The following is a 21,783-nucleotide window of genomic DNA, read 5'->3' as shown; positions in this document are numbered from 1 at the left end:
CAATCCTACTTCCGAGGTGATACTGCCTCGGAAACCCAAGGAGGGGTCGCTATGAGTCGGGGCCGACTCGACGGCACATAACAACAACAACAACATCCCAACTTTCATGATTCTCCATTTTTCAAACCTAAGAAGTTGAGCCTTCTGACTCTGCTTTTCTTCATCTCCCTTATTAATCTACAAATTTTATTTCTTAGAAAATATTCCTTTTATCTATTCCTTTTGCTCTTTATTGGTCCTTCTTCCTACTCTGTTACAACCTGTAATTGAATTACTACAATCTCTTAGCTGCCATTTCTGTCACTAGCTTCATAGTATTGTCTCTTTTTTAAGCATCACTTTCCTTATGTCCCTTTTCTGAAGCAGCCAAGTTTCCTATTTTCTAGTCTAAATTGACTTTCAAGGCCCTCTATCATCTGTTGTTGTTGTTGTTATGTGCCGTCGAGTCGGCCCCGACTCATAGCGACCCCTCCTTGGGTTTCCGAGGCAGTATCACTACGGAAGTAGGATTGCCCAACCTTCCTTCCGAGGAGTGGCTGGTGGGTTTGAACCGCCAGCCGTCTGGTTAGCAGGCAAGTGTCTTAGCCACTATGCTACCAGAGCTCCCAGCCCTGTTTTATCTCTGCAACCTTCTTTTTCACTCTTAACACACTTCCTCCTGTCTTCCTCACTGTCCTATGAACGTAACACATCTGATTATACAATCTCAGGCCTTTACCTTTGTTTTCTTTCTACCCAAATCCCATTCATAATTTAAGGTACAGCTCAAATCTAATGTGGCTTATCTCCTATTTTCCTAAACTTAAAAAACCTGTTTCATAAATATGACCTGTCATTTATTTCCTGTGAGAGTTTTAAAAAATATGTTGTTTTCCCAAGTGGATCCTACTTGAAGGTAGGATCTTTATTTCTATTGTAGTCCCTAAGGTATACAAGCAGTTAGAACAAAGGAGGTGATTAACAGGTACTTATTGACCACATTTTTTGCCCTCATGGCCTGTAGTGTCAATATTCATAAGGACAGCAAGAGAAATAAAAGAAACTCAAATCGGTTTGTTTATTTTTTACATTGTAGGAAGTCAGGTAAAAGATTTATTGGGGAAAAAATTTAAGCAAGAGGATAAAATATTTTTAAATTATAAATGAATTTTAGTTGCTGATTGAGGTGTAGTGAGTTGCTTGGTGTGGTAGTTCAGTTTGTGAGTCAACTTGGCTGGGCCTGGTTGAATGGCTGGGCAGCTGGATGTAGTATTCTCCATGATGAGACTGGTAATCAACTCCATGGTGGAATCTACTGTGAGCAGCTGAGTAACAGGCTTAGAGATGTGGTCTGCTTCCTGTATATAAGGAGAAGCCTTGGGGGAACAGTCTCTAGTTTATGGCATGCTTGAACCCTGCATATAGCCGTTTCATTGTTCAGCAGCCTGCCATGCTCTGCTGACCTTGGGACTTTCAATGGACTTGAATTAATGGCCTGCCATGTGTTTTGGTAACATTGGGACTGCGCCATTTTACTTGTCAACCTTTGGCTTGTCAGTCTCAGCAGCCAGCAGCTGCCTGAGTGAAGAAAAGCCTCTAACTCCAGTGGGCTGGGAGCAGGAGGCAGAGCTGAAGGCCAAGGTTGAGAAGCTTTCACCCAGCCCCTAGAGTCTGGCACTTTGAACTCGGACTTAAAGCCTCCAAACGCTAAGAGAATAAACCCATCTGTTGAAGCATCCCCTTTATGGTATATTCTTGTCAGAGTAGCACTAGGTAACCAGAACACATGGTATGGCTTTTCTAGCCATACCATGTTAGGAACTTTATAACTTTGTAACTCCCACTGGATTACTGAGTAGGACCATACAAGTATGTGTCAACTTGGCTGGGCAGCTGTTAGTAAATTTCCTTTAATGAGACTAGCAATTAACTCCATGGTGGAATTTGCCATGAGCAACTGAGCAGCTTCTTTTAAACTCCTAATTGTTAAAGTCATTCACCTGGGATATTTCTGTTGGTGCAGAACAAAGCAATCTGGGAAAGTTCGCTCGCTCTCAGGTGTGTAGAACTCTGATTTGGGATTGGTTAGTTTTGCCACTCTGCCAGGCTTCAAATGAGCCCTCCTAGAGGCAGAGGGGGAAAATCTCACTGCTGGCTGAGAGATGGCAGCAGTGGAACCAAGAGGCATGGGACAGAGTAGCAGGCTTACCTGGCTCACAAAGGCAGAGGCCAGGCTGAGAGGCCAAAGGCCAGAGAGGCATGTCTAAGGGCACAACAGAAGGGGGACTGTCCTGATTGACGAACTGTATCCTGAGCACATTCCTGAACTTGAATTGTACCTGTTACTTCCCTAATAAGCCCCATCATCTGTGAGTTCTGTGTGGCCACTGCAGTGAATTACTGAACCCAGCAAAGAGGTGGTGGGTGCCATGGAGGGTATGGTTGGTGTCAAGGTTGCTATGAGGGCTGGAGGGTAGTGGCATGTCTGACCTCATAGGAACAGGCCTTAGGTTGCTGATGGTGATTCTGTTCTCCTCTTGTGTAGTTAAAAAATTACCCAAACTCACTGCCTCAAAGTTGGTCCCAACTCATAGTGACCTCTCCTTGGGTTTCCGAGGCAGTGTCTCTATGGAAGTAGATTGCCCAGTCTTCCTTCTGAGCTGTGGCTGGTAGGTTTGAACTTCCAGTCTTCTGGTTAGCAGTCAAATGCCTTAGGCACTATGCCACCAGAGCTTGCCGCCTCCCTGCCCCTTTAGCACTGATGTACTTCTAAATAGTTATACGAGGAATACAAATATCTTTTATTGAAGTTCTGAAATTACTGTCTTTTTCAAAAATAGCTCATGACTTTTGAGGCACTTACATAGCTTCTACAGATGAATAGGACACCACATAATGAAAATAACAATGGAAACATAGATTTGATAGTTCAAAATTGTTACCTATTTTGTCACAAATATAGTCTAGAAAAAGATTTCAGCCAGCTTAATTTGAATTGCACTTATAATGTCATGACAAAGATCTGAAGACCTTTACTTGCAAGGTTAAACTTTAGGCTGTTGACATGGCTGTTTGTGATTTAGCACACTGCCCATGGTGCTAGAAGCTACCTGAGAAACCACTAAACCAAAACCAAGCCCAAATCCACAGCCGTCAAGTTGATTCCTACTCATAGAGACCCTAAAGGACACAGTAGAACTGCCCTACAGGGTTTCCAAGGCTGCAAATCCTTACAGAAGCAGACTGCCACATCTTTCTCCCACGGAGCTGTTGGTAGGTTTGAACAATGATCTTTTGGTTAGCAGCTAAGCACTTTAGATATTGCACCACCAGGGCTCCTCAGAGTCTACTAGTCAAGCTGAAGAAATTAAGATGTAATAATGCAGGAGGTGTTTTCCCAGTAACTCTTCATTTGGGAGAGGTCAATAATTATCTGTTGAATAATTTTTAAATGCTCAAATTACGCCAAGAAAGCTATATTAACTCATTTCTTGGCTTTCATGTTTTTAGACCCTATGATAATAAATAAGCACATCTCCTAAAAATGGACAGAAGGACTAACTACATGTTTAAATTATATAGAGATAAAAAAAAAAAAAATGGTGAGAAAAACATATCAAGCAAAATACGTATTACAAGATTAATGAGTAATGTAAAAGGGCTTATGTCTGAAAATAATGGGTTGGCAAATTCTTTCTCACTTCCTCATAAACATCACTTAATGCATTCGTTTCCACTTATGAGAAGTGCATAATGGACAACTCTGTAATATTAAATTTGGGTAAATAAACCCCATTAAATAATCTTTGCCTAACTTTTGTGCCAGGCTATGACACATATCTCCGATGACACATGGCTTTGATGTTAAAAAATGATTAAAGCACAAATAACTTAAAAAGGACTTCTTTTGGAGTAAACATTTTTTCTTTTACAAGAAACAAAACCTACTTCAAAATTAAGTGAACAAAGTAAGCCAACCTTTATTTGACATAATTGTTAAAAATGAGATTTAGAACCAGAAGTACTTTCCCAAATAATTGAAGCAATACATAAAACCATGTAAATTACTTTGTTTTTAAAAAACCTCTGTAGCTCCAGCAAAGATGTTTTAAGTGTAAAATCTAATGCAAAGTAGAGGCAAGGGAAGGCACTATGATCATGACTGGGTGGACCAAAGACACTCTGACGGAGATGAGGAATACACCCTCCTCAGAAAGCCCTGGTGGAAGAACTCACATGTACATCTGAGGAAAAAAGATGCCTAACATTGGCCCATTACCAAAGAAACCTTCTAGTTTGATTGCTGTGACGTAATTACTTATTTATTTTACAATTAGCCTATGATTTGGAATATCTACAATGGAATAAAATTGTGCATATTTTTAATTGTAGTTTCCAATGTTACATGGCCTCTGTTATTTCAGAATTAGTTAAGTCCTATAATTTTGGAGGGAGCTCTGGTAGCATAGTGGCTAAGGCACTTGACTGCTCACCAGAAGGCTGGCGGTTCAAACCCACCAGCCACTCCTCGGAAGGAAGGTTGGGCAATCCTACTTCCGTAGTGATACTGCCTCGGAAACCCAAGGAGGGGTCGCTATGAGTCGGGGCCGACTCGACGGCAAATAACAACAAAAACATAATTTTGGAAACATTTTCACTGATTGCACTTGTTCTGGCAATAGATAGCTTATAAATTCACTACTTACTTAAATGATATTTCTCCAAGAAAGCCTTTATTCCACAACTTGTGCAATTTTTTTTTTTTCCTCACACAGGAGGATGCTCATTCTCTAGGATCTTAATACTTGGCCTCTATGAACACCCACCTCTCGATCTACAGTTACTGATAATCTGGAAAGGTCTGTGGCTTTGTTTTTTTAACCATGTGAGAGAATTACAGAAAAAGTTCATTCGTGTTTTATTAAAAGTATAAAGAAGTAATTTTTCACAACTGTAACAAATAAATTGCTTCAAAAGTAACTATTTTCCTGCAGTGAAGGTAATTTTAAAATATTGGCTTTAAAATTTATTCCTTCTAAATGTCTTTCAGAATTGCTTTGATAATTCTGTGTCCTCTAGGTATTTTGTGAGTGTATGCAGGTGTATATTTATATAAAAGTCTAAGAGAAACTGGGGTTCTCCCATGATTATATCATCCATCACAAGTATGTTATGGTCATGTTAGGCATCACTCTATAGTCTCATAGATGCAGAATTAGCCAAACTAAATTTAACAGTAAGTACATGCCATAGTTAAGAGAATATTGCTTTTGCCCTCTGAAAGTCAAATGAAACACAAGTTTGACCTTTTAATACATAATTAATTAATTTTTTAACTTTATTTATCACAAGAAGCCCTGGTGGTGCAGTGGTTAAGTGCTTGGTTGCTAACTGAAAGGTCAGCAGTTTGAACCCACCAGCCACGCTGCAGGAGAAAGATGTGGCAGTCTGCTTTTGTAAAGGTAACAGCCTTGGAAATCCTATGGGGCAGTTCTACTCTGTCCTACAGGGTCACTATGACTTACAGAAATGCATCAAATTATTTTCATGAAATCTCTGGTGGTGTAGTGCCTAAGGCATCTGACTGCTAAGCAGAAGGCTGGAGGTTCAAACCCACCAGCCACTCCTTGGAAGGAACGTTGGGCATTACATTACTTGTGTAATGATACTGCCTGGGAAACCCAAGGAGGGTCACTATGAGTCAGAGCTGACTTGATGGCAGTGAATTTTTTTTTTTTTTTTTCGGTCTTACGTAATGGTACATAAATAATGTAGATAAAACATATTTACGTACCTCAAAATAAAAAATATCTATGATTCCTTAAGTTTTCTCAGTTTGGCTCAAAAAGAGGTTAAGACCAAAATATCACTCCCCAAGCTCTCCAGAAAAACTAGTCTATTTTTTCACTTAGCACTTACTACTTCTAACGTAATATTCAATTTAATTATTGTGCTAATTGTTTTCCAGCCTTCATTAGAATGTAAACTCCTGGAAGGCAGGGATTTTTATTTAGGTCATTGGTGTATTTCAAACCTAGACAATGTCTGACACCTATTGCTGTTGCCTGCCTTTGATTCTGACTCAGAGCTACATTTTACAGGACAGAGAATTGCCCCCATAGGGTTTCCAAGGCTGTAATTTTTACAGGAGCGGACTGCCAGGTCTTTTCTCCAGCAGGGTTGCTGATGGGTTTGAACCTCTGACCTTTCTGTTAACAGCCAAGTGCTTAACCTTTACACCACCAGAGCTTCTTGACTGGTACCTAATAACACTCAAAACTTTACCTGAATAAACAATGTAGTCAGGGATTTAACAAGATAGGATGGGGGAAGCAGACTGTCTAGGGCCTTGTACAGTTTAAGAACTCCAGCTTTCACTGATGGGTTCAGTGAAATGAGAAGCACTCCAGGGTTTTGAGTAAGAGTGCTGTAACATGAGATATGTTTTTAACGCATCATTCTGGCTGCGTTGAGATGGGACTACAGTAGGTAAAGGTGGCAAGGAAACAGTCACAAGGTAAGTGCAGTAATGTGAGTGAGGAATACCAAGGAGATGAATTTAAAATGATGTTGAAGGTGCAGCAAACAGGATCGCCTGCCAGGTTGGATGTAGGGTGTAAGAGAAAGTGAGGGATCAAAGATGACAACGAGGTATTTCTAGTGTAAGGAAATGGAAGAATTGAGTCATAATCAATTGTGATATGAGATTGTGGGAAGAGTATGTTAGGGTTGTGAGGGGATTAGTTTAGTTTTGGACATGTTATGCTTAAACTATTTTGTTAGGCACCCACGAAGGGATACCAAAAGCAGGCTGAAGTTCGGAAATGTTCTAGGCAGAGGAGATAAATTAGGTTCATTGCATATGAATGGAATTTAAAGTAAATGCCAGAGAACTGGACCAATGCCTGAGCATACCATAACATATTTTATCACAGAAACAGAATCTCAGGTTCTTCTCAGGTAATAGAAGAGTGGGGGACAACTATCATTGTCAGGTGATGTAACTTTATGAAAGACAGGTAAGAACAAGCAAATTATGAACATAATTTAAAGATAAAATTTATTCTCTGATGGTTTACTCATGCAAACTGCACATAAAAGAAAATAGTACAGTTTGTGTAACATTGCAAATATAAGAACTCAAAATGCTAGGTACAGAAGTAGTATGACATCTTGAAGTCAAAATTGAGTCTGTGTTTATACAACTAATAATGATTTTTATTTGCTGAGTACAGATTGGTTTACAATGAAAGTTTTGCTAATCTTGGTAAGCTCATTAACCGTTTACATGACTTCTTACATCTATGTAGTTTTATTTTACAGTTGCAAGAATTCTGTTACCAAAGAACTTTAACTTGCATAAATAATACGATGAAAGAAATATGCACTGAAAGACTTAGAAGAGTGAACCAACGAGGCTTTTCCTAACCCATCAAAACTACAATAAAAATAGCTTTTCTCCAGAATTCGTATTTTGTGCCTTTGAGATCAACTCCTTAGCATAACTGTGGCAAAATCATGATTAGAAATTGGTTACTTTAAAATGATAAAATCAGTTAAAAATAATTTCAGAAGTAGAATTATCAACTAAAAATTCTCTCATTTTTAATAAGCCAAACAATAAAATTCCTATTATCTTCATACTTAAAAGTCTTGAAAAGTCATTTGTATAATTTGAATGTTTCCCAGTTTGGAACTTAGGCAGGTGGGATATTTCCTTGCACTATCAAGGATACTCCATACAGGCTTTAAAATGTCAGTCTCATTAGGAGGTGGCACTGAGACTTTAGCAAATAGTGTAGTATGGATGCAGAACAAACTACACAGTTTACTAAAAATGCATTACAGATATTTACATAATGGAATCCTGCTAGAATGCCAGAGTTGCTACTGGGTAGGACTCAACTATTTTACAACATTTTCGTACACACATCTACTACTTTTTATTTTTTTAAAAACAATTTAGTCTATTTTAAAATACTGTACTGTATTTTGAACATAACTGCAGAATAAAAATTGATAATGGCACATTAGAAAACGCAGTATCCCACAGATGATTGGATAATGAGAAAAATGTACCTACAATCATCTCATCAGAAACAAACTACATCATGGAATGTTAGTTATCCAAGCCTGCACAGAAATGACATTTTAAACTGCAATCATCTATTGGCCAGCATCACACTGAAGGCATCGTTAAACATTCAAGCAAAGATTGCTGGCATAAACTACCGAAAGACACACACACACACACACACACACACACACTCTCACTCTCTCTCTCTCTTACACACACTCTCACTCATTTGCACTTCTCATGTTATAATTACATTGTTCTAAAGATAGATACTGATTTTCTTCCCCACGAGAAACGTTATCAAAATTTGCTACTAAAAGATGACAGTGCTTTCACAAGAGTAAGTACAAGTTAGCTCACAAGTACAACACAATGGGGGAAACAGTCTTAAATTTTCTAAGTAGTAGTTTTAGGCTTTTCTGGCAACCATACCATACTTGATTATGCATAAACTTCTCAGTCTGTAAGCTAAAATCTGAAAAAAAAAATAAAAAGAGGCTAATTTAAAAAATTATTAGATACTGGATAACCCTGTATTGTACATTATATAATTTCATATATTTTTAGCCTCAAAATATAGGGTAAGTACTGAATTTAAGACTTGAAAAATAAAGTTAGTTTTGAAATGATGGATTCCAAAATTCATGTCTACTTAAAATCTTACAAAAAGAAAGCACTATTACTGTCTTGATCTAGTTTAAGAATGTGCATAAAAGCACTGTATGTCTGTTTTCATTCACTCAAAAAAAGAAAAGTGTTCCCCAATGTTCTTCTTTTTGCATAATGTGCAAAATAAAAGGCAAAAAGATTCTAAGCAAATTTCTATCTTTCTCTTGTCTAGTGCTTTATGACCTTGTGAACATTACAAAGTCAACAGGGACTATGCAGAACTTTGGTATAAATGATATAACAATGCTAGCATCACAGTTGAGGGAGGTGGTCAAAAGAAATGGAAGTGGGAAGAGAGATTCAGTAACACCCCCATTTATTAAAACACCACCAATTAAAAGTGAAATAAACCACAATGAATTATAATACAATTTATACACCGAGCACAGGAAAATTAAACTAACAATATTTATAAAAAAAAAAAAAGCAAAAATCAGTCTTTTCCCAGAGACTACAAACTGTTGTTCAGTCTGATCATCAACTGCTGCTACACAACTTTAGAGCCAAATTTAATTTCAAGTTAAAAAAAAAAAAATTTACAACCACAGATTTCGCATAAATGGAAACTGGTCTTTCCTTGATTTCCCTTTGAAGTCACTAATGAGTATCTAAAACTGATGCGCTGAGGGTTTCTAATCAACTTCCTGAGGGCTGTGACTGGGAGGAAGGAGCCATGACAATCTGTGACAGCGCAGGCTCTGTACTCTGGTCCGCCATCTGGGTGAGAACAGAAGTAGCCACAGCTTCTGACTTGGATGTTGAACTGACTCCATTGGATGTGCTGACAGAACTGTGCTGGATAGCTTCAGTATGTGGACTACTTGGTACTGAAATGTCTTCTGAACTGTCATCTTTATCAGCAGCTGAGTAGAAAAAAGAAAAATCAAGTAATCATTTTCTTAAAATATCTCTAAGAATGTATCAGTAGACTGAGTCAATATACAGAGTATAAAGTCAGAAGGTATTTTATAAAACAGACTATAGCTAAGTCAGTATGACTGCAACTGAGTAACTGAAAAGGTGACTGTAAGTCATGAAGTAGGCAATTTTACCTGCAACCAACAGGTCAAATGAAGGTTCACCATACATACACCTCAGAGAATAGGACTAAAGAAGAAATATTTGCTAAACAATGGTAAGAAAGAAAGGGGGATGGGAGTTTGAGAGAACATCTCTTACAGATATAATCAGACATTTAATCGTTTAATATATAAAATCAATGCATTTAATAAAACTAGTTGTTTGTCTGTATGTCACTTATTAAAAGGTAAAAAAATAATTCATAACCATCTACATAAAAAAACGGACTCATATACAAAATGGATTCTTACATACAAATTATATTTTCAAATTATTCCCTTTGCACATTCTAGAACTGTATTTATTCTGGCCAACTTTCCAGCTACTGCGGCAATGGATGATTACAACACCTGACTCCAATGATGCAGACACATGAGAATAAGCAATATTTAGAATCTAAATGCCACCAGCTGTTATAGTTGCATGAATTAATTGGGATTCAAATAAAAATCCATATAATACTCTAGATAATGCTGTTGAAAAGATATTCAGGAAAGGGCATTCTAAATATTTATGAAAATAAATCTACCAATTTTTATGCCTGAACTACAATCTCCTACTCTTTCTTATTTTAGCAGAATAGAATCAAGTCATTTCAGTTAGTGAAAAATCCAGTATTGCAACACACACATATTTATAGCATATTTAAGTCATGAAGCACAATGATAACGTGAACATCTACAAACCCAGTAACTTAAGAAAGAGAGTAATGCCAATAACACTGATGCTTCCTGGAGTTTTTTCTGTGCACCAAAGGTTGTCTGTCACCATCCTAACATTATTGTCATCATTATCTTTGTAGTTTTACCACGTAGGTGTGTATTACTAATATAGTTTAGTTTTTCTAAACTTTCTAAAAATTGTATCATACTGGCTGTACTCTTTTGCACCTTGCTCTTTTTCACTTGGTATTAAAAATAATTTTTATTTAGTATTTCAAAGTGGCAATAAGCAGGCTTTATATCAAATCTGAAAATGCATACATGCCTGCTTATTGATGGCCAGATGCCTGTTCTGAAAGTCAGTCAGTAAGACTGTGGCCCCTATGAAGCAAGACTCAGCTCATGATTTCTAATGCAGGTAATGGAGCAGGGAGGACACCTGGCAAGTATAACTTGGGGTGTTATCTGAAATAGAGTAGTAGTTCTTAGAGAATTCTGACACATTTGCTTCAAATTCATGCATTTTTGAAATGTAAGTTTAAAAAATACATCAATGAATTAGAATCCCACCTTCTCTATATACCACCACTATCTAAATGCACAGCTACACCCCTGGATAAAAATTTGACCTCAAGATATAATTTAAAAACCATGATTAGTAATCCCTTTGAAATTGTAAGGTAGAAAGGATACTTTTCTGATCAAGCGATAATGAAAGTTTCTTTCTGTAATTCAATCATTTAAATAGCCCATACAATAATTAAATATTCAAAGAAAACAAAACACTGGCAGTAACAATTTAAGTGGAAAGAAAAGTAAAAAGCCAAGTTATTTCACCACTAATTCTTCAACAACACAATAAACTGACTTCTCTCTGAATGTTTAAGTTCTAGATACACACCAACTATCAAAACAAAAGAGGCTAATTTGTGGTGAGCAGTGTAAGGAAATGTAAACACATACTGGAGGCAATGACTCAAAATGCAGCATTAAATTATTAGAGAGACGTGCTTATCTACAGAATTTCAGAATTGGGTACAGCTAATCAGGTACTCACTTATACATGATGTAATTATAAACTATATAAAAATACCTTTATAATGTAGTATGTCTACGCTAGTTCTACAAGGCGAGAGAAGAAAAGTATTGGTATAACAAGCACTAGAAAGTATAGGAGATCTGCTGTACTCAAAGAACTACTTCAAATACTATTTAAGCTGAAAGAAACCAGCTGTTTGACAATTTAATTCTTTCTGAAATTCTCTACCTATATTCGTATGTATCTGTTGTTGTTGTTGTTGGGTGCTGTCGACTTAGTTCTGACTCATAGTGACCCCACGTACAACAAAACAAAACACTGTCTGGTCCTGTGCCACACTCACAATCACGGTTATGTTTGAGTTCACTGTTGCAGTCACTATGTCAATCCATATTGTTGAGGGTCTTCCCCTTTTTTGCTGACCTTCTTCTTCTTAACCAAGCATGTCTTTCTCCAGGGACTGGTCCCTCCAAAGTACATGAGATACAGTCTTGCCATTGCTATTGCTATTATTCTGGCTGCATTTGTTCATTCTTCTGGAAGTCCGTGGTATGGTCAATATTCTTCACCAACACTATAATTCAAAGGCATCAATTCTTCGGTCTTCTGAATTCTTTCTTCGATATTCTTCTTTATAGCATTTTCAAAACTGCCATCTTTATGGAAGCGGACTGCCATCTTTCTCCTGTGGAGAGTGTGGTGGGTTCAAACTGCCGACCATTTGGTTTATAGCTGAGCACTTACCCACTGTGCCACCAGGGCTCCTTTACACTATTGCAATGATGAAAATATAAGTTTTCAATTACGTTTGGAGCCCAAGAAGCTTTCCTTCTCATTTATAATTAGCAACACAATTATAACACAATTTTAACTATGCTCATATCTAGAGTATATGAATTAATGGCAATAAGATCACTCTTGTGCTTTATTCTTCATAAAATACAAACATTAATATTCGTATTTTCATTTTATAATATTTGACTGTTAGGACAACCAATTGTCATGGTTTGCCTAAGACTGAGGAGATTTACAGGATATTTTTGGTGTTAAAACTGAGAAAGATGGTCACCCTACGAATATGTAACTCTATACTGTGATCCTTACTTCTAAGAGTTTGCAGTATTTTTTAATTTCTACTAAATCTTGGTTTTTCTTTCACAAATGTTTTTAAAGAGAGTTAACTAGTATTACAGCTTACCACCATTATAACAACTGCTGTATGTTACAACATGATGAATTTCCCTACATTTTCTCTAAGATATAAATATTCACTTAATCTCTTTATCAACCTTGACTATGAAATAAAAGAAGCCAGATTTATTCCAAAGATCTCAAATTTGAAAATTATTAACAAATTTCTACAAAATCCAGTTCTCTCTCAGGAGATGAAGAGAACTAGTTTTATGTTATAACTGTATACTTTAGTTCAGTCAGTTTGATGATCTACATAACTAGACAGGATAAATAGAAATATTTCCAAAAAGCAAAAATGCCTTACTCATTGCTTGCATTTTCATAACCAAGTACATTATATAGTCACTAAAATGTATTATTAATCTGGATTTTCATTTTATTTAACTTTAAAATTTAGTATATGAATATTTATACAGTTATAAATCTGTTAAGAGTTAAAAGTTGGCATGTTTTTGCTGAGTCTGAATAATAGATATAAAACTGTTGAGTTCATCCAAGAAATGATTAAAAATTCAAATAATGCAGATGCTTATGAATTGAAAGCAATTTCACAGAAGAGTTGCCTCCTTCTAATTTTATAAAATATTTCCTTTTGAACTATCAAAATTCAAGAAAGCTTTCCTGTTCGGGAAAATCATGTATGCATAATGCTGTCCTTAGTAGATTCTATAGGAAATTATGCTGTTTTGTCAGATGGGAACCATAATGGCCTCTTCCCTGCAGCAATCATTGTTAATATAAACCCCAAACATATTTCTATATGGTTCCAATTTACTCCACAATGTGTCTCACCATCCTGTCAAAATGACTAGATATCAAAGGACTGAGTGAGATTTATATGCTCAAAACTGACAAAAATCAGTGTTCTAAATATATATAGCAATAGAGAGTTGCTAAATCTCCTGAATCTTTTAAATTAAAAAATATTGCCCATTCTGATGAAACTGCTTACAATGACTACAAGTAAAGATGGTGGCCATTAAGTTTTATCGTGAGCACCTGAGGAACTGTTTGCATCCAATACAAAATGTTTCTTTCTTTTGAATTACTGACACTGGCAAATTAAAATGAAGTGGATACATATGGTTGAAACAATCTTCACATTTACAAATATCCTGAAATACCACTAAATCATAAAAATGAAAGCTGTGGGTTATATATTATGAATGTTGCCTAATGCATTCTCAGCTCTGTGATTTGTTACAAATCTGTGTACGATGGACAAAATTGGCCATTTATTCAAGAGTAACAGCTGTTTCTAACATTGTGCATCTTATCCAAAAAAAAAGGACATTACAAGAAGGAAAAAACACAATTAACCACTAAAATGCTGAAAACAGAAGAATCTCATTTTTTTGGAGATATCTAAAAGGAAACATAAGCAGATAATTTAAATATTATTGTGTTAGCATACTTTTGAGTAACTAGAACACTCAATGTAAAGACCCAAAACAATCCAAGCATTGCACAATGCTTACATTATCGAAGAAAGAGCAATAGGATCTGACACTGAATAATATATAGATAACTCTATATCCTTAAGTGAAGAGATCTGATTTTTTAAAAAACTAAAATCTTATCATTATTGAATGGAGGTTGGAAAGGAAGCAGTGTTTCACTCTGTCCATCGAATATAATAAAGTGGTACCCTGAAAAATACACAAAATATTAATAGTAGTTTGTATTCTAAATGATTAGCCTACTCTTTGTTAACTTATAGTAAGGCCTAGGAAAAAAGTTAAAAGTGGGAAAATTCAAAGAAACCTCTAGATTCTAAGAAGTGGACCTTCCCATTCTATAATAACCTTACAGAAATTCTGATATTTAATCTTAAATATCAGAACCACAGTCCCCATTTTCTTAATGGCAGCTTGGTTCATGCTGGCAGTATTTCACTGATGTAGCCTAAGGCTGTGGTAATGGAACATTACTCACTATGATAGCCAGATTTCTTCTGCATGGCGGTTACAGGGCAATCTTTATGAGCCAGAAGAAGCTGTTTCAGCTGTGCCACTTCATTTCTCAGCAGGGTGACTTCACTCTGGAGAAGAAACAGCTCATGTACCTTACATGGGCATCAGACTAAACCTATTTTTTTACTGTTTAAAACAAGTAATGATTAAGATATGACAATCAGACATCTGTACCATCAAGGAATAAAGAAAATATGTGGTTTAAATATGTTTAATCAATACACTTCAGTCTTTATACATCTATTCAAAAACTTGCAAATTTATATGAAAACTTAAATAACATCACAACTGTTTTACAGATTATCATTTGCCTTGGAACTTCTTACATATTACAGGTTACCTGTCCAAGGTATTTTTTTATTTTCATATGTTACATGCTCTTTCAATTATCTGAAAAATTAGAAACAGCAAGTGAGTCAACATGAATTTTTACCAACTCCATTCACTTGAAAATAAAAAATTCATCCTAAGAACTCAAATAAGCAAGTTTCTAGTTTTCCAGAAACTAGGAAAAGTTCCATAGGGGAAATTATAATATCCAAACAATCATCAGTACCTAAAGTTCACTGCCAGACACTGTGTTGGACGCTGGAACTGACAAAACTAGATGCAGTATCTAAATGGCTTAGATGCTTTTAATCTAGGCAACTTGTATACATCTCAATTTGATAAGACAATGGTGATTTTTCCTACTCTTTATGACAGAATGAGCACTTCAGCCTTTGTTTGGGATACATTAATCTGATAAATTCTATAAAAAATTCCAAATTTGCTGAGTAAAACAAATTCTTTTGGATCACTCCCAAATATAAAAAACATAAATTAATGACTATTACCAATATTCAAGCATTAGAAAGAATATACATTTAATAAATTGGTACTATAAAAATATTCTTAATTTACTAACACCACTTACTTGGACTTATATTAATTAACCATAACCATTTAGACTTTATTCACGAACCCAAAAGTAAATGAGGAAATACAGGAAACAAGTGAAAATATAGGTCAAATGGTTCCTCATACTCCAATAACAAAGTATAACATCATATTAAACCAAAGAACAAAGATTAATGCTCATAACTCTGAAACATTAATAAAAAAAAAGGTTAATTACATTTGGAATATTGTACTTAAGAATGAATGAATGGGCAAAAATGGGGGGAATGGAGTATTACTGATGAGAGGGTACTGAGTTTTTGTTTGGGGTGATAAAAATGTTCTGTATGTAGATAGTGGTGATGTAATTAAGCAAGTTTCTAGTTTTCCAGAAACTAGGAAAAGTTCCATAGGGGAAACTATAATATCCAAACAATCATCAGTACCTAAAATTCATTCTAAGACACTGTGTTGGACACTGGAATTGACAAAACTAGATGCAGTATCTAAATGGCATAGATGCTTTTGATCCAGGCAATTTGTTTATGTCTAAATTTGATAAGACAACGGTGATTTTTCCTACTCCTTACATTGTCATTACATAATTACAACATTATGAATGTACTTAATGCCACTAAATGATATACTTAAAAACAGTTAAAATGGTAAATTTTATGTTAGGTAGTGCAGAGGCTAAGGCATTCAGCTGCTAACAAAAAGGCTGGAAGTTTGATCCCACCAGCCACTCATAGCAGAAAAAGTAGCAGAAAAAGGAGGCAGGCTGCTTCTGTAAAGACTTTTATAGCTTTGGAAACCCTATGGGCAGTTCTACTCTGTCCTATAGGACCCCTATGAGTCTGCATTGACTCAATGGCAGTGGGTTTTTTAAAAATGATACCACAATAAAAACAAAAGAATGGATGTATAGTGATAGAAGTCCAAAAGACTAAAGTGTATAACAGTTTTGCTTTAAAGATGTTATACAGAAAATACATTTCTCTGGAATACTGCAGAAGTGTTAATATGGCTAATTATAGGTCTTGTTAACATTATTAATAATAAATCGTGTTATGAATAAGCTAATATATATTATCCAGATTTTTTCCTCTCTCTCTTTGCCCAATTTCATGCTAGCTTGAATTTTAGCCTTACTTCTACAAGTTTCTCTCACTGATTTCTCTGAGACAGGACTAGATACGTATTTTCAGTCAAGAATAAAAGTTCTTCATAATCTGGTACATGACTTTCTATGTTCCCACTATATACCTTACATAGCTATATATTATACCCTGGATTGTAATTTTTGTTATACTTGTTAAGACTCCTCTGCCTGGGAATTTCTTAAGGAAAAGGACAATCTTTTATATCTCTATCCCCAGAATGTAGCACATTGCCTGGCATGCATTAAATAGTTAATTTTAGAGAGAACTACAGTAATTCTAAGGAGGGGCACAGTGGTTAAGTGGTTGGCTACTAACTGAAAAGTTGGTGGCAGGAAAACGATGTGGCAATCTGCTTCCATAAAGATGATAGGCTTGAAATCCTTATTGGGCAGTTCTACTCTGTCTTACAGGGTTACTATGAGTTGGAATGAACAGCACACAACAAAAATGGTATTCTATGTCCAGGGGATGAAAAATACCAAAAAAGGGAAATGAAATAGCTTAAATAATATGAAACAGATCAGAGGTCCTAACTTCATTATTTATACCAATAACTTGACCGACAAAGCTATACTGCTAATTTTTTCAGTTATGAAATGAAAATTCGTACATTTTAAAGCATCATTTCAATGACAGAATTTTAAGTCATAGCTGCCTTCTGTACTAAGCATTCTATATAGACACTTTACAATTACTGAAAGCAGTTATGAGCTGTTTATCTAATTGACATTAAATTGTTTTAAATTGAATTAAATACTATGAGTATTAAAAATATAATACTAATCCTATACTCAAATAAAATTAAATACATACATTGAAATTCTCTCTTTAAAATAGGTAGATTTGAAACTGACAAATGAAACATGTTTCTAAATCTCCAAATTAAAGAGTTTGTGGTATTATGATTGTTCATCTAATTAGACCACCTGGTTCATTAACAAACAAACGTGAAGTTACCACTAGCTAACAATGGGTACTGAACATTAAGGGATGAAAAGGTAGGTTACTGGATTCTTTTTTTAATATTTCATTGTGTTTAAGAGAGAAGTTTACACAGCAAATTAGGTGTCCATTTTTCACAATGTGTCATCATTCTTACTTATTCTGTTCTAGTTGTACCATTTCCAGTACTCTGGTTTCCCTGCCCTCTTACCTTCTCTAAAGTAACTTTTTACCATTTGTTCTCATATAGAAGATTTTTTAAAGGAGCTCATTGCCCACAGGTGATATATTTTATTTTATGAGACAATCTGTTATTTAGCTAAAAGGTGACTTCAAAAGGTAATTTTGGTTTAAGGTTTAAAGAGTATCTCAGGATAACAGTGTTGAGCAGTCTGCAATCCAACCAGTCCAGTAAGTCTGGATATTTTAAGAATTTGAGTTCTGTTCCACATTTTTCTCTTGTTCTGCCAGGAGCTATCTACTGTGGAAAGCACTTGATTCTTGCTTGACACACATATCTTAAACTGGTGTTAACAGAATTTTAATTGGAGTCACACTCAACAGAACTGAAAAGACCAAAAAGAAGGAAATTAATAATGAAAAAAATAAATACAATTTATATATAAAAAAGATAAAAATGCTAAAGTATATTATAAATTGTATTAATCCAAAATTCCTAACTAATTTTTCCCCTGCAATTTTTAAACTACAGAAAGGATAATTAAAGAAAACAAATTCAAGGTATGCTTAAATACAAATTCAGTCTAGACTTTTATACCACTCTGATCTAAAATTCTTTACATTGGTAATATATTTTCTTAATGATGATCCTGAAGCTACTTTTGGATGAAAGGTTAAAATTTTAGGTTGAAATTAGCTAGAGCTTGTATTATTATTGTATCCTAATATTTGGTTTCTCTAAAAGTTGATGGTATAGACACTAAACTGAAAGCAGCAAATGGGACATGACTACTGGTAAGGAGTTGGGACTGAGAGAAATACTTCAATGCAAACAGAGTTGGGGTGCAAAATAGAAATGAGAGTGGACTAAGCCTTGAATTAAGTAATACATATGGGTAGGAGACTATAATTCTTGAATGTTTAGACTTGATTTATTGAATTTAACTGTCTTCATCATAAATGACAGAAACTGCCCACTTTTTATCTTCTGCCTAATTTGGTTATATAACCTTTACCAACATACACTTCCCATTCTCAGCCTCAATTTGATCTGATCATGACCACCAGCATATGTTTACACTTAGGGCTATGTAGCATAACTAAATCCACTTAATTCAAGGCTCAGTCCACTCTCATTTCTATTTTGCACCCCAACTCTGTTTGCATTGAAGTATTTCTCTCAGTACCCATATGTTTAGGAGCTCTGGTAGCGTGGTGTCTAAAGCACTTGACTGCTAACCAGAAGGCTGGTGGTTCAAACCCACCAGCCACTCCTTGGAAGGCAAGTTGGGCAATCTACTTCCATAGTGACACTGCCTCGGAAACCCAAGGGGGGGTCGCGATGAGTCGGGTCCGACTCAACGGCACATAACACCACCACCAGCACCCATATGCATAAAAGAGTTAAAAGTAAAAGGCATGACTATGTTAGTATTTAAATAAAATGGCTGTGGTAGTTAAGGTTGTGTGTTAATTTGGCTGGGCCTGGTTGAGTGGCGGGGTAGCTGGTAGTAGTTATTCCCCATGATGAGACTGGCAATCAACTCCTCGGTAGGATCTACCACAAGCAGCTGAGTAGCTAGCTGCTTCAGGGATGTGGTCTGTTTCCCATATATAAGCAGCAGCTTTGGGAATGCTCTCTAGTTTACGGCATGATTTAACTCCACATGTGGCCGAGTCATTATTCAGCAGCCTGCCATGATCTGCGATCTTGGCATTGTCAATGGACTTGAAACAATGGCCTGCCGTGTGGTTTGGTAATATTGGGACTGTGCATTGTTACTTGTCAACTTTGGGCTTGTCAGCCTCAGCAGCCAGCAGCTGTGTGAGTGAAGAAAAATCCTCCAACTTCAGTGGGCCGGGAGCAGGAGGTAGAGCTGAAGCCCAAAGTTGAGGGGCTTTCACCCAGCCCCTAAAGCCTGGAAGTTTGAACTGAGACTTAAAGCATCCAAACTGTAAGAGAATAAACTGTTAAAGCCATCCCATTTATGGTATATTCTTGTGAAAGCCACACTAGGTAACCAAAACAATGGCTATGTAAATCATGACTGTAATTCTGAAATTTCCCTATGAAGAAAGATCAGAAGATGGATAGAAAGAGAGAGAAAAGACTAGTTCATAAATGTAATGAGAAGACTCCTGCAATCCTGTATACAGAGACCTTAGGAGGGAAGGAAAAAAAGAGAAAGGCACAATCTATGTAAGTCTTAATCATTACTAGTAAGGAGGAGAACATAGGAAATAAAAGAGAGAGTTGGAAGGAAGTTAGGAAGTAATGAGATTGTGTTTTTATTTACTGGGAATATTTTCTTTATAAGAAATAATACAGTGATTAATGGTTGGCATGAAATTTTCATAGGAGAGATTCTGGTAGGTAAAGCAATTGATGCCAATTATTGGACTTACTGAATCCCTACAACGGAAAGGAAAATTACGCCTAGAAATGAGAAAATTGAATTTAGATGTTTTTGATTGTCATGGTATTTTACATGATTGTCATGGTATTTTACACTTAAAAATTAGAAAAAGGAACTTTTACAATTGGGAAAGGACAAAATCAGTCAATTTGACATTATAATACATAAGATTTGGGATTAAACACACTGTAACATTCTCTCTTATTCTACATTTTTATAGATTTATAATTTGAAAATTACTTCTGATGAAATTCTCCCTCTGTTTATAGGCTGGATCTACTGAAAATTAAAACTCTGTTCATCTCTGCCTACTGAAAGTATGTAACAGAGCCTGGGACTACACTACTCACAACTTGCATTTTATTAAGAACTTCATCTACCTATAAAATTGACTTTCAAGTTGGTAACTGTATCTCACTCTTAACACACATTTATATACACACACACACACACACACATTACATACTCATACACAAAACCAGCTTGCTAAGCCACACACACACACACACATTACATACTCATACACAAAACAAGCTTGCTAAGCCAAAGTAAGTAGTTTTGAAGGGGGTAAGGTAAGGAGCTCTGGTAGCATAGTGCCTAAGGCAACTGACTGCTAACCAGAAGGCTGGCGGTCCAAACCCACCAGTCACTCCTCAGAAGGAAGGTTGGGCAATCTACTTCCATAGTTATACTGCCTCGGAAACCCAAGGAGTGGTTGCTGAGTTGGGTCTGACTTGATGGCACCTAACAACAACAACAAGGTTATGGCATAAACAGAATTATTATTAAATGAAAAGTGAAATGTTACACCTTTACTATATAATTTTTAGATTATTTTAGATAATATTTTTAATTCAATTCAGCTTCCAAAGCATTCTGACAGAATCGTCTACTATATATATATATTTTTAAATTGATTTGGGTGAAGATTTACAGAGCAAATTCACTTTCCATACAGCAGTTCACATACACTTTGTCTCATAACATTGACCACAGTTTACCACAATGCAACAGCTCCCCTCCCACTTCCTCCTGATAGTTACCTCTTTCCAGTATCCATCCCTCCATGCACTCCTGCCCCCTGAGCTGTCACGCTGTGCATAAGTGCCCTTCCTTCTCCCATGAGTGTTCTCTCCAAGGAGTGTATCTACCTCAGGTAAATATTCAACTCATATGCCTGTCTTGAAACCACAGGTGTGGGTTCAATTCCAGACCCGAAGGGCAGCTAGGGTCCATAGTCTCAGTGGTTCCATCAGGCTCTATCGGACCAGTAAACCTGGCCTCCCCCTTTTTTTTTCCTCCACATGATTTTGAGTTTTGTTCCACATTGTTCTCTTTCTCTATCAAGGATCTCCTCCATAGATCCCCTTCCAAGTGGATGACAGTGGTAGCCGGGCACCATCTAGTTCTTCTGGTCTCATAGTCGTATAGGCTGCAGATCGGATGGTATACCAGTCACTGGGGCTAATTATTTCTGTGAATTTTGGTTTTCTTCATTCTTCTTTGCTCTGGACGAGGAGAGACCCATC

General features: G+C 36.1%; 1 protein-coding gene across 1 annotated transcript in view; it reads right to left on the bottom strand.

Moving 5' to 3' along the window:
- Window positions 1–9,361: 9,361 nt before the first annotated feature.
- ATF2 (activating transcription factor 2) overlaps window positions 9,362–21,783 on the bottom strand; it is an 81,437-nt gene continuing 69,015 nt past the window's right edge. Inside the window, exons 11-12 of the mRNA XM_007939624.2 lie at window positions 14,636–14,741; window positions 9,362–9,588 (exon numbers count right to left, since the gene is read on the bottom strand). Coding sequence (XP_007937815.1) covers window positions 9,362–9,588; window positions 14,636–14,741 — 333 coding nt within the window. The remainder of the gene's footprint in view (window positions 9,589–14,635; window positions 14,742–21,783) is intronic.

Source organism: Orycteropus afer, unplaced genomic scaffold (assembly GCF_000298275.1).
Source record: "Orycteropus afer afer isolate SDZICR_OR568_19922 unplaced genomic scaffold, OryAfe1.0 scaffold00001, whole genome shotgun sequence".
NCBI classification, from domain to species: Eukaryota; Metazoa; Chordata; class Mammalia; order Tubulidentata; family Orycteropodidae; genus Orycteropus; species Orycteropus afer.
Note: the sequence above shows the minus strand (reverse complement) of the source record. Positions and strands in the feature narration are given on the sequence as shown.